At 47.1% G+C, this 16,684-nt stretch overlaps 1 protein-coding gene across 1 annotated transcript in view; it reads right to left on the reverse strand.

The window, feature by feature from the left end:
- The window catches only part of LOC148144426 (uncharacterized), a 256,117-nt gene that overhangs the window by 179,420 nt on the left and 60,013 nt on the right, over window positions 1-16,684 (reverse strand). Inside the window, exons 4-5 of the mRNA XM_087975326.1 lie at window positions 8,419-8,570; window positions 5,731-5,810 (exon numbers count right to left, since the gene is read on the reverse strand). Coding sequence (XP_087831452.1) covers window positions 5,731-5,810; window positions 8,419-8,570 — 232 coding nt within the window. The remainder of the gene's footprint in view (window positions 1-5,730; window positions 5,811-8,418; window positions 8,571-16,684) is intronic.

Below are 16,684 nucleotides of genomic sequence, written 5' to 3' on the forward strand. Positions count from 1 at the left end.
GTTCATTTTCCACATCACCTCACCGCTCAGCAGGCCTGATTTGGATTGGCCATGCTAAATTGACCAGAGCGTCCAGGGATGTGCAGGTTAGGTGGGTTAGCCATGGGAAATGCAGGGTTATAGTTTCATAGTAATAGAAGCAGGAATAGGCCATTTGGCCCTTCCAGCCTGCTCCACCATTCATTAAGATCATGGTTGATCTATCCATTGTCTTAGCTCCTCCTCCCTGCATTGTCCCAACTACCCTTAATTCCCGTACCATGCAAACACCCATCCAACTGTGTCTTGAATATATTTAATGAAACTGCCTCTACTGCTTCCTTGACCAGAGCATTCCATAGATTCACTACTCTCCGGGATAAGCAATTTGTTCTCATCTCTGTCCGAAATCCACTCCCCCTAACCTTGAGGCCTAGTCTCACCCACCAGCAGAAATGACTGAATACGGTAGGGCTTCATCCCAACAGTGCAATCAATTCCCACTTTCCAACAAAATCCCAGATGTCCTCACTCACTCAGTTGCTGGGTCACAAATGAAAGATTTCATTTTAACTTCTTCTGATCCCATTAAGGGCAAAATATCCTTGAAAGCTGCTCTGCAAGTCCAGTCTTCACAACCACATTTCTGCTTTCACCGAAGACGATTAGAGTCTTACAGCACAGAAACAGACCAGTCATCTCAACTTGACCAGATATCCTAAATTAATCGCGTCCCATTTGCCAGCATTTGGCCCACATCCCTCTAAACCCTTCCTATTCATGGACCCAGCCAGGTGCCTTTTAAATGATGTCACTGCACCAGCCTCCACCACTTCCTCTGGCAGCTTGTTCCATACATTCACCACCCTTTGTGTGAAGAAGTTGCCCCTCACTTCCCTTTCCCCATTCACCTTAAACCTATGCCCCTCTTAGTTCTGGACTCCCATACCCTGGGGAAAAGACCTTGGGTATTCACCCTATGCATGCCCCTTATAAACATGTTAGGTCACCACTCAGCCTCCGATGCGCCAAGAATATATCCTGGTCTATTCAGACTCTCCCTGTAGCTCAAACCCTCCTACTCTGGCAACACTTCGCAAATCTTTACCAATCCTTTTCAAGGTTTCACAACACATTTCCTGTAGCAGGGTGACCAGAACTGAACGCAGTATTCCAAAGATGGTCCAAACAATGTCCAGTACAGCCGCAACATAACCTCCCAACTCATCTACTCAATGCTTTGACCAATAAAAGAAAGCATCCCAAATGCCTTCTTCATTATCCTGTCTACCTGTGACTCCACTCTCAAGGAACTATGAACCTGCACTCCAAGGTCTCTTTGTTCTGCAACACTTCCCTTAACTATGTCAGTCCTGCCTGGATTACTTGACCAAAATGCAAACCTAACATTTCTCCAAATTCAACTCCATCTGTCATGCATTGGCCCATCAGCCCATCCGGTCAATTTTAATTTATAGTGAATTTTGTTTCCTCTCTTATTTCCTAGATGCTGAAAATCTCCATCCCACACACACTCCGTCTATTCTCACTTTGCTGATCCTAATCCCTGCTGTACCTCATCCTGAAGGGTCTGGTTCATGCTGATTAACAGGCCCATACTCGGGAGGGGGGAGGGTCTAATTGAAACATACAGAATACTGAACAGCCTGAACAGAGTGGACGTTGGGAATGTGTTTCCATTGGTTGGAGGGACTAGAACCAGTGGGAACAGCCTTAGAGTAAAGGGAAGACCTTTCAGAATGGAGGTAAGGAGAAACTTCTTCAGCCAGAGAGTGGTGAAACTTATCAGTCACGATTGAATGATGGAGCAGACCTGATGGGCTGAATGGCCTAAATTTCTGCTCTGATGTCTTATGTTCTCTTGCTGTCCTGGACAGTGAGAGAGAATTGGAAGCAGGAGTAGGCCACCTGGTCTTACAAACCTGCACCAACATTCAATGGATTGGTTGTGATTCTGCTGACATCTAGATGAATAGGTTGGGACTTGTTCAATGGACCACAGGAGGTTGAAAGGTGACCATACAGAGGTTTATAAAATCATGAGGGGGATAGATGAGGTGACTGCCAGGTATTGGTTCAAGATTAGGCAGCAAATTTGAAGGCGAGAGGAGAAAGATTTCAAAAAGGCAGGAGGGGCACCTTTTTTTCAAACACAGAGTATTTTGTTTGTGGAATAAATGTCCAAAGGAAGTGATGGATGCAGGTACAGTAACAATATTTAAAAGACATTTTGATAAGTACATGAATAGGAAAAGTTCAGACGGAATTGGGCCAATCTAGGTGGGACTAGTTTAGTTTGCGAATATGGTCAGCATGGACTAGTTGGGCTGAAGGGTCTGTTTCTGTGCTGTATGACCCTGTAACTGTTCTGTACTGATCTTAAAATCATTTTCTTGCCTTCCTCCATAAACATCCACTTCTTTGTTGTTCTAAAATCAGATGAGCTCAGCCTTGAACATATTCAATGATCCCCTAACTACAGAGAGACATTCTCAATTCTGAACTCAATTCCTTTTGCTAATATAACACTTGCCTTGCTGATTGCTTGCTGCACCTGTCTGACAACTGGCAGTGACTGGTGTAGGAGGACGCTGAGGCCCCTTAGGATGTTCACACATCATTCCTAATAAAGGGCTCGTGCCCAAAATGTCAACTCTGCCGCTCCTTGAATGCTACCTGACCTACTGTGCTTTTCCAGTACCACACTTTGACTCTGATCTCCACCATCTGCAGTTCTCACTTTCTTCACATCCCAATCCATCACCATTTAAACAACACACCTCCTTTCTGCTTTTATTGCCACAGAAAGGCTCTAACTTCACATTGTGGTACTGCATTTGCCATGTGTTTACCAATGGTGGTCTTCTCTACATTGGGGAGACCGAGCATAAACTTGGGGAACGGTTCGCCGAGCATCGCAGCTGGGTCCACAGAGGCCAACCGGACCCTCCCAGTCACCATCCATTTTAATTCCCCTTCCCACTCCATTCCTGACATGACCATCTTTGGCCTCCTCCGTTGCCATGCCACACCAAACCACAACTTGGAGGAACAACACCTCATCTCCCGCCTGTGCAGCCTACGGCTCGGAGAACTCAACATTGAGTTCTCCAATTTCAAATAACCTCACTTCCCATCCCCAACCTCTCATTTCCACTCCTCCCTGCCACCAACCAGTTTCCTTCCTCCCCTTGACCAACCAGGTCGTACCCTCAGCTTGCCTTCACCTATCCCCACTTCACCACACTGCCCCTTGCACCCCCTTTATCTGCATCTCCCCCTACACTCATTCCCAGTCCTGCAGAAGGGTTACACCCGAAACGTCGACTTCTCCACCTCCTGATGCTGCCTGGCTTGCTGTGTTCTTCCAGCCTCCTGCCTGTCTATTTCGCCAGTTGAGACACAGACTCAGACCAACGTTTCCAGAGTCTGTCTCCTCCCTGGATTCACTCCCTTTGCTTTCAGTTGCTGCAAGTCAACTATTGAACACCAGAGTGAAAAAGAAATGGAAAAGGGGGCAAGAAAAAAAAAGAGTGCCGTACTCACAGATCTTGGACAGAGGAAGGAATTTACCGTCTGGGTGAAGCTCATGGTCCAACTTCCGCATTTAGACAATAGAGTAGCTCTGATTGGTAGGAGGACCTATCTCTTTCCGGTCCTCCAGGTCTCCCTATTGGGCCATCAGGAGAACGGCTTGCGCCTTTTTCTGGCGGACGGATGAACATGCGCAATGTTTTGCTGACACCGACGGGCATGCGCGCTGCGTTGCTGACACCGGCACACATGTGCAATATGCTCTTTGGGGATGTTGGTGTCAGTGACAAATTAAAAATCCAAATGCCAATAGGGGAGAAAAAAGATAAAGGCACAATTTTTTTTCCCCGTGGGTCGACATTTCATTGCTTTTGCATTTTGTCTGCTGCTCAACTTTTGTATGTATTTTCTCCTTGTTGGGAGAGAGTGTGCCCCAATGAGCTGTCTGTGGGAAGGAGCTGTAACCAGTTACACAGATGAAAAAACATTACACTATTCGCAGTAGGGAGTGACTGTACATGTTTTCCGAATGTGATCACACTTTCAATTGTTCATCAGAAACAGGGAGCCAAAAGGACACCAGAACTGCAGAGAAGTCGTGGAAAAGTGGGGAATGTGGGAAGGGATTCCATTCCCTATCGGTACATGAGATTCATCAGCTCAGTCGCAGTGGGGAGAGGCCGTTCTTCAAAACATTATTTCCTATTGACAAAAACACATCCACGCTGCCTGATTACCTTGAACTTATACAAGTGCCCTGTCATAACATCTTTAATCATAGCTTTGAACATTTTCCCTATGACATATGTTAAGGTAAATGGTCTGCAGTTTCCTGTTCTCAGTCACCCTTTTTGAAGAAAGGAGTTTTCCAATCTAAAGAAATCTTCCCTGAAACTAGTGAGGTTTGGAAAATTAAAACCAATGCATTAACTATTTCACGAGCTAGTTTTTCTTTAAGAGTCCATGATGAAATCTTTTGGGCACCTGAGACTTGTGAACTCATAGTTCCAACAGTTTACTCAGTACGACTTCCCTGGTAATTGTAATTGTCTTCAGTTCCTCCTTCCCTTTCAATTCCTGATTTCCAGCTAAAGTGTTACTTTTATCCTCTCTACTGAAGACAGATTCAAGCTCTTTTCAATTCTCCGACCATCTCTTTATCCTCTGTTATTGAATCCCCAGACTCATTTTCTACAGAACCAACACTTACTTTGTTAACTTTAAAAAAAAAAGCTGATAAAACATTCCAATCTTTTTTTAAAATATTTTTGGCTAACTTTCTAACTCTAATTGCTGTGCTTCTGCCTGTATTATTTCTGATAATTTTCCCCAGCTCTCAACTCTCGCATCAACCTGTCTGCGTATTCTAAAGAACTGACCTTGGTTAAGTGTTGCAAAACACACAGGGGCAAATTTTTCATCTCCAGAAAGTCTTAGTACTTAACACGATAACATTCACTTTGAAATATTGTTCTTCCAAACTTTACCAAGCACATCTTCCAGATTCAAAATCCCACAATGACACCCAGTTTTGTTATGATCATTAATTTTGAAGAGAAATTTGAATATCCAGTGATTAACTGGAAGAACTGTTCACGAGGTTTTCACATTTTTAAACAAAAAAAATCAACTGGATTAATTTAGCAGAATAGCACATATGGCTTTAAATTGCAAATCCAGTTTTCTTTTGAGTGACGGATCCACACCAGATGAGGATCTAATACCTGGATTTAGGCTGTTGTCAGGACCTTTTATTAAACACAAAATGGCATCTCAATATAAAGTAATAGAACAACATGGCTTCAGGCTACACATTAACACTGTGTTTAAAATGGCTAAAAGCTGCATTTCTGCATTTCTGAGCTAACTGAATTACAGATTAAGCAAACAATGCCTTCTTCATAGTATGGATCTAATTAAGCTAGATAGGACATTACTGACCATCCTAGCTAACCTTGAAGCACAAGTATGAGGAGATAAAGCATATGAAACAACATTGTTTCCCAGGGTTAACCTGTTGTCCATTATGTAATTTCATGCTGTACTGTCTCCTAAGAAACATATGAAAATTGCTTTTTGTTCCAAGTTAATCACGCAATTTCTCCAAGGAACACAGAATATTTTAATATCTGTGTTGCTGGACAAATCTTTGCCCGGCCGTTACTAATTAAAATGTGAAACCTTCCTGAAGCAGACCATACTCCTCGAGTTCAGTTGATCGATCGCGGAACTGAGACACCTCCTCCTGGGGGTTGAGGTCTTCAACTCTCACTGTGCTTTTGGTGTGACCCATGATTACACAGACTTGTGGGAACATAGAGGATTTTTAACCCCCACGGGGCAGACTAATAGTAATGCCATTTTGTCCAATCAATCTGGCAGCTATCAAGATATTCAGCTCACGCTGAGGCAATGGATACAGTCTCCAAAGGAATGAGCAGATGGATGCTGCTGCCGAGCAGGCAGCCTTCCACCCCAAACTTCTGGTCCCATTGGGTCCCCAGCAAAACCCAGATAGAGACAATATGGGGATAGGAATCCCAGGCCTGGGTATGGGACTGAAATCACAGGGGAGGCCCCCTGCTGAACAGCACAAACTATGGCCTCAAATAGGGTACTCGTTTGATACTCAAACTGAAATGTGGGTGATCCCTGATGGATTGGTTTGTGTTCCTTCTTTGCTGCTGCTTCCTTCAGTTGATTATGTGCATTATTGTACACACTTGGGCAAGAAGGAAATGGTAATACTTATTACAAACTTGGTGACACCCAGATTTCCAGAAAACAGCGAGGAAAAGAGCTGAAGCGTGTTTAATTTGTAAACAAACAAGATGCATGCTGTAAGAGGGATGCCCTGAGGTTGTTAACTACCTCCTTGCCTCGTCAACCTTTTTACTTGTCTACAACTTGCTTTCATAGAATTATGTCGCGTACATTGTTAACGATATTGTCTAATAATAGCAGATGTATTTTGTAGATGAATCAAAACCATCCCAATGACTGAAACAGCTGACTGTTGCCCTTCAACTAGTGTTGGACAACTGGGAAATATTTGCATCAGTTAACCAAAACTCTTCAGAGTTTACATTCATGGGTACGCCAAGCCTCAGCATTAGGACCGGGACATATTGGAGCTGAGATGGAAAGGCCTGTTCCTAGTCCTGCTGGGTTACCCGGTCAGCAGTCAAGGTCAAGGGGAGGCCGCATGGACACACACAACACAATGCAAACAAGCGCCACCCCCTGGAGGAACACCAGACGTCCCGTCAGAAACACATCTTCAGCCTTCATCCGTGAATGGCTCAGCCTGATCATTCTGCCTTTTACTGAACTCTTTCTTATCTTTCTTTCACTGACTATGTTTGATTGGGACACAATGGATAGCCTGATAATCTGTAGTAAACAGGAATTACAGTGTAATACTTTTCTTTACAGGACATTACCTTTATGCAGAAAAGCACAGCCGCTCTAGCTGCTGGGTTTGTGCCCATATTCCCATCCACTCCAAGGGAGGGATCCCCCTGAGATCCATACCTTTTAATGACCCTGCCGAATGGGGGCTGCATCAGGGTCATTCTGCTGCTGTCACAACTTTTCACATCCCCCTGGTTTCCGAAATGGGTGAGCACCCCAAACTCTGACGGGGATAATACCCACCTCCACTGGCAAGTAGTGGGATATACAATGGATACATTCAAGGGTTGGTTCCAGCCTCAATATTACTTCTCCTGTGATCTTCGGGCACCCGGTGCGAAGTGGGGAGGACAGGTCACAGGACCTCCTCATGGGTCTGCTCCTGGGGCTGGCCAAACTGGCTATAAACAGGTCCAGGCAGCAGGCCATGGAGGGGATCATTAGGGCCGACTGCCTGCCCCTCCTCTGTAGGTATGTCAGAGCCGGGGTGTCTCTGGAGAAGGAGCACGCGGTGCCCACCAACACCTTTGTGTATTATTTCCCCCTCCAACTCTATTTTGATTTGATCGCTGCCCTCCCCCTCACTATTTGATCATGCAGCATTGTCCTCTGAGAAGGGCACTGCTTGTCACTGGCCACTCAGGTGTTTCCTTTCTTCCTGGTGGTGGAAGTTGAATAAAAATTTGTGCACTTGTTGTCTTTCACTGTGTCGCACACCTGCACACACAACATAGGTGCAGGGAGAAATATAAGCACTCCTGCAGTAAGGTGGTAGTGTGGGGGTAGAGAAGAGAAAAAAAATACAAACCTGCCCGAACACCCCCGTCCCTGTTCCTCACCAATCTCACAGCCACGACTCCACCTCTAGGAAGTATTTGCATCAAGAATAAGCATCCCTCAGGATGGCAGGCTGGTTTCAGTAAGTGTCTGCACTCCCTACTCCTTACTTCAACTGCTTACCAGCCCACTGCAGACAGGAGCATACTTAACCTCAGGGTTCCCAACAAGACCACCATCAATTCCTCACTTCCCACCTTTTGGATTGGAACCTAATTTGTTGCCCTTCAACGGTTCCGATTTCATTTGTGGCCATACGGCCTACTCCTGGCTGCCTACCTCCTGGACTGGCAGCTGGTATTTAGGTTATGCTGTCTCTTTCCTTTACCACTCCCACACTTTGCCTTTTGAGAATTCCAAACCACACATCGAGAGCATTCACAACTTTTCAGCACCTTTTCTCTACCTTCTCCCCTCCCTATGCTGCCCTGCACCTTGAGGTTGAGGGTTAGTGAATTGCTACCACTCTGGAAGAGATTGCCAATGCCACATCTTCAGCCTTTGATCTGCTCAATGCAGGGATGGTCACTGTCCACACCATTGCTCTCCAAAGTCACATGGCCCTCGACTCCCTGTTAGCCGAGAAAGGAGGCATTTGTGCCCTTATCGGCTCTGACTGCTGTACATACATACCTGACTCCAGTGAGAACATTACTAACATTGCCGCCCACATTGGGTAAGGCGGCCTCCTCCCTCCATAACACTACTCCCCATTGGGTGGCTGGCTTGGCTTTTGGGCTTCTGCTCTCTTCCAGGGCCTTGTGCTTCTCATTGCTGATTTTGTTCTGCGAGCACATAGCATTATTTTCCAGAAACAGTTCTGTGCCCATTTCAGCTGCCTTCTGATGCCGAATATCCCAGCATCTTCCCAACTTGTGCCGCTTCTCATTTCTGACATTTCCGCACCAATAGATGGTTTCACTGACACTCTCTCTCCTGATCCTGGTGACCTGGACTATGACAGTTACCTTGGCGACTCTAAACCCCCATCACCAACAAACCCCACTGGGTCCACTACATCCCTCCTTTTGCCGGTTCCTCTGAACTGACCTCCTGATTTGGTAAAAGGAAAGAAGAAAGGAATTGTGGGAGAATTAATATATTCTGGTCAGCCATTTTGCCACGTATTAAAAACCTGGAAACCACTTTCAATCTCAGCTTAGTGCCTGCTTGCCAAAGCTTATGTTTCCCAGACTAACATTGTGTTTCCCAGGCTCAACAGAGACAGTCGGCCTTGCAGCTGTACTGCTACCTGATAAACAAATTATTTTCTTGCATGGGAATATCCTTCTCTTTGCAAGGACCTATTGTATACTTATCAGATTCTAAACAAAACTGTCCAGACACTATGTGACTGGGTAAAGTGCCTCAGTTTGCTCATTATCCTGCAATTAACAGATTGCTAATTGTTATTTGATTGTAACCTATATTATCACACAACTTTTGTTTGTCGTCGGAGTGACTTCTGATTATTAGGTCGTCTTGGCTCTCACTGTGAGCTCCAAAATAAACAGTCAATAACTCAAGGTTTGTGTGTCATGATTACTTATCCAATACTTATTGGACTACTACGAGCAAGTCACCCACAGCATAATCCACTGCCATCACCAACATGGATCAAGAGGCCATCCTTTTTTGCAGACAAGTGAATGTATCAAGCTCAGGAAACAAAGCCTGTCAAACATTAACAGGCACAGATCTAGACCAACATTTTCCAGAGTCTGTTCCTTCACCTCGATTGACTTTCTTTTTCCCTCAGCTCCTACAAACCAACAGCTGAACCCAAAGATGTGAAAAGAAATGGGAAAGGGGCGAGAAAAGAGAGTGCTGTACTCACACATGTTAAACAGAGGAAAGAAGTTGCAACCTGGGATAAAGGTCAACCTTCATTCAGAGAGAGGTGTAGTAGCAGCTTCAGAAGCTCATGGTCAAAACCATCCGCATTCAGACAATACGAGGGCTCTGATTGGCAGTAGGACCAGGCTCCTTCCGGTCCTTCAGGGTTTCCCAAAGGTTCGTCTCCCCGTCCATCAGAGCGATGAGGGGCGGCCCCAAATCGATTTCACACATGCGCACCATCAGCACTGCTCACGACCGATAGAACGGTTTATTGATCGCATGGGATTGTGGGTTCTGCAACAGCCATTAAAGAGATGAAATCCAGTGTTCCATATGCTTTCTTAACCGTCTTTTTTTGTATGTTGGTGACGTTTACGTCAGGAACTAATCTTTAATCGATATTAGATTGATACACTGAGTGAAACACTGCAGGCATTCAACTCTAAACACTATTTCCAATTCGGTGTCAGTGCAGCACTCTTTATTTGTCCTCGCATCAGGACAGAATCAAAGCCCGATGTCCGTTCCAACTGAACCTCGATTTTTGTTTAGTTTGCGGGTTCCAGCCCTCTGTTTCAATTATTTATTAAAAATTACTCATGGTACATGTGCAGCATTTAGTTCCCCTTGAGAAAGTGATGGTGACCCGCCTTCTTCAACTTCTGTGATCCATAATGGTACGGTGACCCACAATGTCCTTTGGGTGGGAATTCCAGGATTTAGACCCAGGGACACTGAAGGAACAGCAATATGTTTCCAAGTCAAGATGGGCAGTGGATTGGAGGGGTACTTGCAAGAGGTTGTGTTCCCAAGTATCTGTTGCCCTGGTCCTTCTAAACGGAAGTGGTTTTCTAAGGTATTTTCTAAGGATCTTTGGTGAATTTCTGTGGTACATCTTGTACACCACACACATTCCTGCTTCTTAACAGTGGGCAGAGGGAGTGGATGTATGTGGAGATGGTGCCAATCAAGCAGGCGACTTTGTCCTGGATGGTATCAAGCTTTTTGAATGTTGTTGAAGCTGCACCCATTCAAGCTGGTGGGAGAGTATTCCATTACACTGCTGACCTGTGCCTTGTCGAAGATGGACAGGGTTTGGGGAGTCAGAAGGTGAGTCACTCGCCACAGTATTCCTGACCTGTTGCCTGCTGTTGTTGCCATTGTGTCTGTGATTAGTCTCGTTGAGTTTCTGGTCAATGGTAAACCCCAATGATGTTGATAGTGGGGTGTTTAGTGACAGTAACAATATTGAATATCACGAGGCAGTGGTCAGATTATCTCTTTTGGGGATGAGTCATTGTTTGGCATTGGCATGGCATACATGTTACTTGCCACTCATCAGCCCATTGAATATTGTTAATATCTTGTTGCATTTCAAACTGAACTGCTTCAGTTTATGAGGAGTTGTGAATCGTGCTGAACATTGTGCAATTATTGGTGAATATCACCACCTCTGACCTTATGATGGAGGAAGGTCACTGATGAAGATGGTTGAGCCTAAGACACTACCCTATGAATTCGTGTAGAGTTGTCCTAGAACTGAGATAACTGACCTCCAACAACCATAGCCATCTCTCTATGTGCCAGGTATACCTTCACACTTAAGATACACAATAATATTTCAAAACTAATTGAAGGAATACATACGAGACACCCCTCTTCTGGGAGCCTCCAGTGCATGTTTTTCTGTTCCAGGAACAATCTGATAAGTGTTGACTGTCATTAACCCCTTTGATCTTGGCCATACAGAGCACCTCCTGTCCATTTCTCCCCTGCCACCCACAGCACCCCCATCCATTCTCCCCCGCCACTCAAGCGCCCCCTATCCATTATCCCCGTTACCCCGAGTGCCCCCTGTCCTTTAGCCCCCGCCACTCAAAGTGCCCCCTGTCCATTCACCCCCGCCACTCCAGCACCCTCTATCCATTCTCCCCGCCACTCACAGTGCCCCCTATCCATTCTCCACCGCACTCACAGCCCCCGTCTATTCTGCCCGCCGCCCTGAGCGCTTACTGTCCATTGTCCCTGCCAAGTGCAGCGCCCCCGTCCATTCTCTCTCCAGTCCCAGCTTCTTGTCCATTCTCTCTCTTTCCTCTGGACACCCTGTCTATTCTCTCTCATGCAACCCTCTGCATCCCTGACGTTTCTTTCCCCGTCCTCTGTCCCCTCCATCTATTCTCTCCCCACCGTCTGCCCCCCACTATTCTCTCTCACCACACCCTCTGTCCCATGTCCATTCTCCCCCATTCTCTGTCTCCCCATTCTCTCTCTCTCCCCATTCTCTCTCCCCTCCCCATTCTCTCCCTCTCCCCATTCTCTCTCCCCTCCCCCATTCTCCCCCTCCCCATTCTCTCTCCCCTCCCCCATTCTCTCCCCCTCCCCATTCTCTCCCCCTCCCCATTCTCTCTCCCCTCCTCCATTCTCTCTCCCATCCGCCATTCTCTCTCCCCTTTCCCCCATTCTCTCTCTCCACTTCCCCCATTCTCTCTCCCCTCCCCATTCTCTCTCCCCTTCCCCATTCTCTCTCCCCTCCCCATTCTCTCTCCCCTTCCTCCAATCTCTCTCCCCTTTCCCTCATTTTCTCTCCCCTCCCCATTCTCTCTCCCCCACACCCCATTCTCTCTCCCCTCCCCTACACCCCATTCTCTCTCCCCTCCCCAATCCCTCTCCCCCTCCCTCCATTCTCTCTCCCCCACCCCATTCTCTCTCCCCCACCCCCATTCTCTCCCCACCCCCATTTTCTCCCCCCCACCCCCATTCTCTCCCCCCACCTCCATTCTCTCCCCCACCCCATTCTCTCCCCCAACCCCATTCTCTCCCCCACCCCCAATTCTCTCCCCCACCCCATTCTCTCCCCACCCCCATTCTCTCCCCACCCCCATTCTCTCCCCCACCCCATTCTCTCTCCCCCACCCCCATTCTCTCTCCCCCACCCCATTCTCTCTCCCCCACCCCATTCTCTCTCCCCATCCCATTCTCTCTCCCCTCCCCATTCTCTCTCCCCTTTCCCCATTCTCTCTCCCCTTTCCCCCATTCTCTCTCCCCTTTCCCCCATTCTCTCTCCCCCAACCCCCCATTCTCTCTCCCCAACCCCCCCATTTTCTCTCCCCAACCCCCATTCTCTCTCCCCCAACCCCCCCATTCTCTCTCCCCCAACCCCCCCCCATTCTCTCTCCCCCAACCCCCCCATTCTCTCTCCCCACCCCCCCCCACCCATTCTCTCTCCCCACACCCCACTCCCATTCTCTCTCCCCACCCCCCCACTCCCATTCTCTCTCCCCTGTTGTGGGCAACAACACCAGGCTCGGAGTCAGAATTGAGGTTCAATGACAGAGTTTATTGCACAAGGTAATACCGCGGCTCCGGGGATAGAAAGACACCAACAGCACAGTGTCAGCTGCGAGACTTCTCTTTACCCGGAACACACGTCAAGAAACTTTTATACATCTTGTGATACAATCGGTCAGGGATGAGATTATTGTCTTTGTAACATGATTTGTTTATGGTAATCCTTGCAGAATCGTTGATAGTTGATACAATCATTGTCAGTTCCAACACAACCTTTGTTAATTTCCGCACAGTCGTTGTCAGTTTCAGTGCAGACATTGTCCATTTCAATGTCTGCATGGAAATCCATTGTTGTAGTAATGGGCGCTAATTGCTCTTCCTGAGAAGGGGGATTCCTGCAGCCCTGGCTATTAGCATTTGGTATTGAGTCTGTATCAAGCTGTTAGCACTTCTATAATGGGTGTTGGCTGGAGCCAGACACTTCGGCGGGCAGTGTTCATTACTCATGTGTATTCTCTCCCCCACCTTTTTTTATTATTTCAAAATATACTTTATTCATAGAAATAAATCTTTGGTACTTATACAATTCGTCATGTCGTTCATAGATATATACATTGCATGTCTTAACATTACAAAGAACAGATTGAATTAATCGAATTTACAGTTATCCTATTTACAGTTCCCTTTATTAACCATCCAGTCTCTTGATATTTAGCTGTGGCTTCAGTAGAACCCACCTACTGAGTGGGTGCCCTGTTATACGATAGTAAATGAACCTTCTTTAACCCCCAGTTTATGGGGTTACCATTGTCCATTTGACTGTCCTGACTCTGGGGTAGCTGTCTGCATCCCCATGGTGAGCATGAACTGCTGGACCCTCGCTGGGCTGAGGTAGCTATCCAGGCCCTCACTGGGGTCATTTACCTGCTCTGGAGTCATTGAGCCAAGGCAAGGGTCCGCACCGTCCAGTTCTGTGTCTGACAATGGGACTGTCAGAGGATCAAGCTCTCAGTTGCCTGCAGTTTTGGGGCAGTGGGTACCCCTTGGGTCTCACTGGGTGGAGGGTGGACTTCGAGGGGTCCGTTGTTTCCTGGTTGGGAGGAAATGCCCTCCTCTTTATCTACGGCGCTCTCCCCACCCGCCTTAAACTAATCAACTGGGTTGTGAGTCCATTGTGCTGGCATTCTGGTGGCCCAGGCAGTGTCTGTATCAGCTCTGCTGTTTCTCCCCGTATTGAGATCCGGCGGCCATCTTGTATGTCAAGTTGGCCAACTGATGGCTCAGTGACCATCTTGTGTATCTGTGTGCCTAGTGTTACCCTGCCCTGTGCCATCTCCCACTTCTCCGCCACCCCATTCTCTCTCCCCCGCTCAATCTCTCTATCAACCCCACTCATTCTCTGTCTCTTCACCCACCCTCTGACCGCCATTTTCTCTCTCTCTGTCCCCCATCCATTCTGCCTCTTTTCTCCCCAGCCCCCACCACACCGTCCTTTCTCGAGCCTCGAACCAGCTTTGACCGCTGTATCAAACCCTTCAAAGGACAGAGAGAGAAAGATAATGGATAGTAATGACTCTACTTGGGATTCGGGAGGGGTGAGAAATGGCTGATCTTCAAAATTGAGAATACCGAAAATGATATCTTCGGAAACATCGTTAACGCCAGAAAGCACGTTGACGTTTTTTAAAAGAGCTGCTGAAACCTTTCTGAAACTTTCACTGAAATAAGCGCAGTCAGGCCGTAGCTCAGGAGAGGCTGGGAGGTGTGAATGGGCGTAAGTGAGGATGCTGGAAATTAGATTCAAGATTAGAGTGGTGCTGGAAAAGCACAGCCGCGGGAGGCTGAAAGAACACAGCAAGCCAGGCAGTGTCAGGGGGTGGAGAAGTCAATGTTTCCAGTGTAACCCTTTTTCAGGATTGGGGATGAGCGTAGGGGGCGATGCAAATAAAGGGTGTGCTGGGTGGTGAAGTGGGCATAGGGGTAGACAGGTAGAGGGTTCGACCTAGGCAAAAGTGAGGACTGCAGATGCTGGAAACCAGAGTTTAGATCAGAGTGGTACTGGAAAAGCACAGCAGGTCAGGCAGCATCCGAGGAGCATGAATATCGACGTTTCGGGCAAAAGCCCTTCATCAGGAATTTCCCCAGATTAGGGGAGTCCAAAGCTGGATGGCGTATGTTTGAGGTGAGAGGGGAATGATTTAAAAGAGACGTGAAGGACAACTTTTTCACATAGACGGTTGTGCATGTATGAAACGAACTGCTAGAAGAGTTGGTGGAGGCTGGTACGATTACGTTTAAAATGCATCTGGCTGGGTACATGAAACGGGATGGTTTGGAGTCGTGTGGGTCACGTGCTGGCAAACGGGACTAGATTCATTTCAGATATGTGGTCGGCACAGACAAGTTGGGCCGTAAAGTCTGTTTCCATGCTGTGAAAGCAGAAGTGTGGCTGTGAAGACTGGACATTCTGAGCAGCTTTCAAAGATGTAAAAACAATGACTACAGATGCTGGAAACCAGATTCTGGATTAGTGGTGCTGGAAGAGCACAGCAGTTCAGGCAGCATCCAAGGAGCAGCGAAATCAACGTTTTGGGCAAAAGCTCTTCAGGAATAAAGGCAGAGAGCCTGAAGCGTGGAGAGATAAGCTAGAGGTGGGTGGGGGTGGGGAGAAAGTAGCATGGAGTACAATGGGTGAGTGGGTGAGTGGGGGAGGGGATGAAGGTGATAGGTCAGGGAGAAGAGGGTGGAGTGGATAGGTGGAAAAGGAGATAGGCAGGTAGGACAAGTCCGGACAAGTCATGGAGACAGTGCTGAGCTGGAAGTTTGGAACTAGGGTGAGGTGGGGGAAGGGGAAATGAGGAAACTGTTGAAGTCCACATTGATGCCCTGGGGTTGAAATGTTCCGAGGCGGAAGATGAGGCGTTCTTCCTCCAGGCGTCTGGTGGTGAGGGAGCGGCGGTGGAGGAGGCCCAGGACCTCCATGTCCTCGGCAGAGTGGGAGGGGGAGTTGAAATGTTGGGCCACGGGGCGGTGTGGTTGATTGGTGCGGGTGTCCCGGAGATGTTCCCTAAAGCGCTCTGCTAGGAGGCGCCCAGTGTTTTGCCCTTACTGGGAGCAGAAGAATACAATGAAGTCTTGCATTTGTGAGAGAGCAACTGAGTAAGGGAGTACATCTGGGATTTTGGTGGAAAATGGGAATTCTTTGCACTGTGGGATGAAGCTCAATCCTATCCAGTTATTTCAGCTCATGGGTGAGACTCGGCAGTTCATGCAGGCAGTCAATCCAGGTAATATTTTATAAATTCCTGCTTTGGAAATAGAACCAGTCTTATTCCAGATTGGGATACAGACAGACTGATCTCACACCTTTAATGCATGGTCTGAGCTGAGATGATACCTTTTGTTATAAAACCTTAAGTTATTTCAATAAAGTGTCTTTCAGGAAGTTCTGGGATTTAAATATTAATGATACCTGCAGACCACTCTTAAAGCTGAAAGGCTTAACGATCCAAGTTTGTTCAATATATCATTTCAGTGGCAGGACACTAATGTTTTTCTATAAATTCTATGCCTTATGATGTTATTCTCCACAACCACCTGATGAAGGAGCAGCACTCCAAATGCTGGTCCTTCCAAATAAACCTGTTGGACGATAACCTGGATGTGTGTAATTTTTTTTTAACTTTGTACAGGTTAGGGTGGATTGACCATGCTAAAGTGCTCACTATGTCCAGGGAGGTGCGGGTTTGTGTGAATTGGCTGTGCTAAATTA

Source organism: Chiloscyllium plagiosum, unplaced genomic scaffold (genome assembly GCF_037043375.1).
Source record: "Chiloscyllium plagiosum isolate Xiang-an unplaced genomic scaffold, Cpla_swu_hap1 HiC_scaffold_27, whole genome shotgun sequence".
Classification (NCBI taxonomy): Eukaryota; Metazoa; Chordata; class Chondrichthyes; order Orectolobiformes; family Hemiscylliidae; genus Chiloscyllium; species Chiloscyllium plagiosum.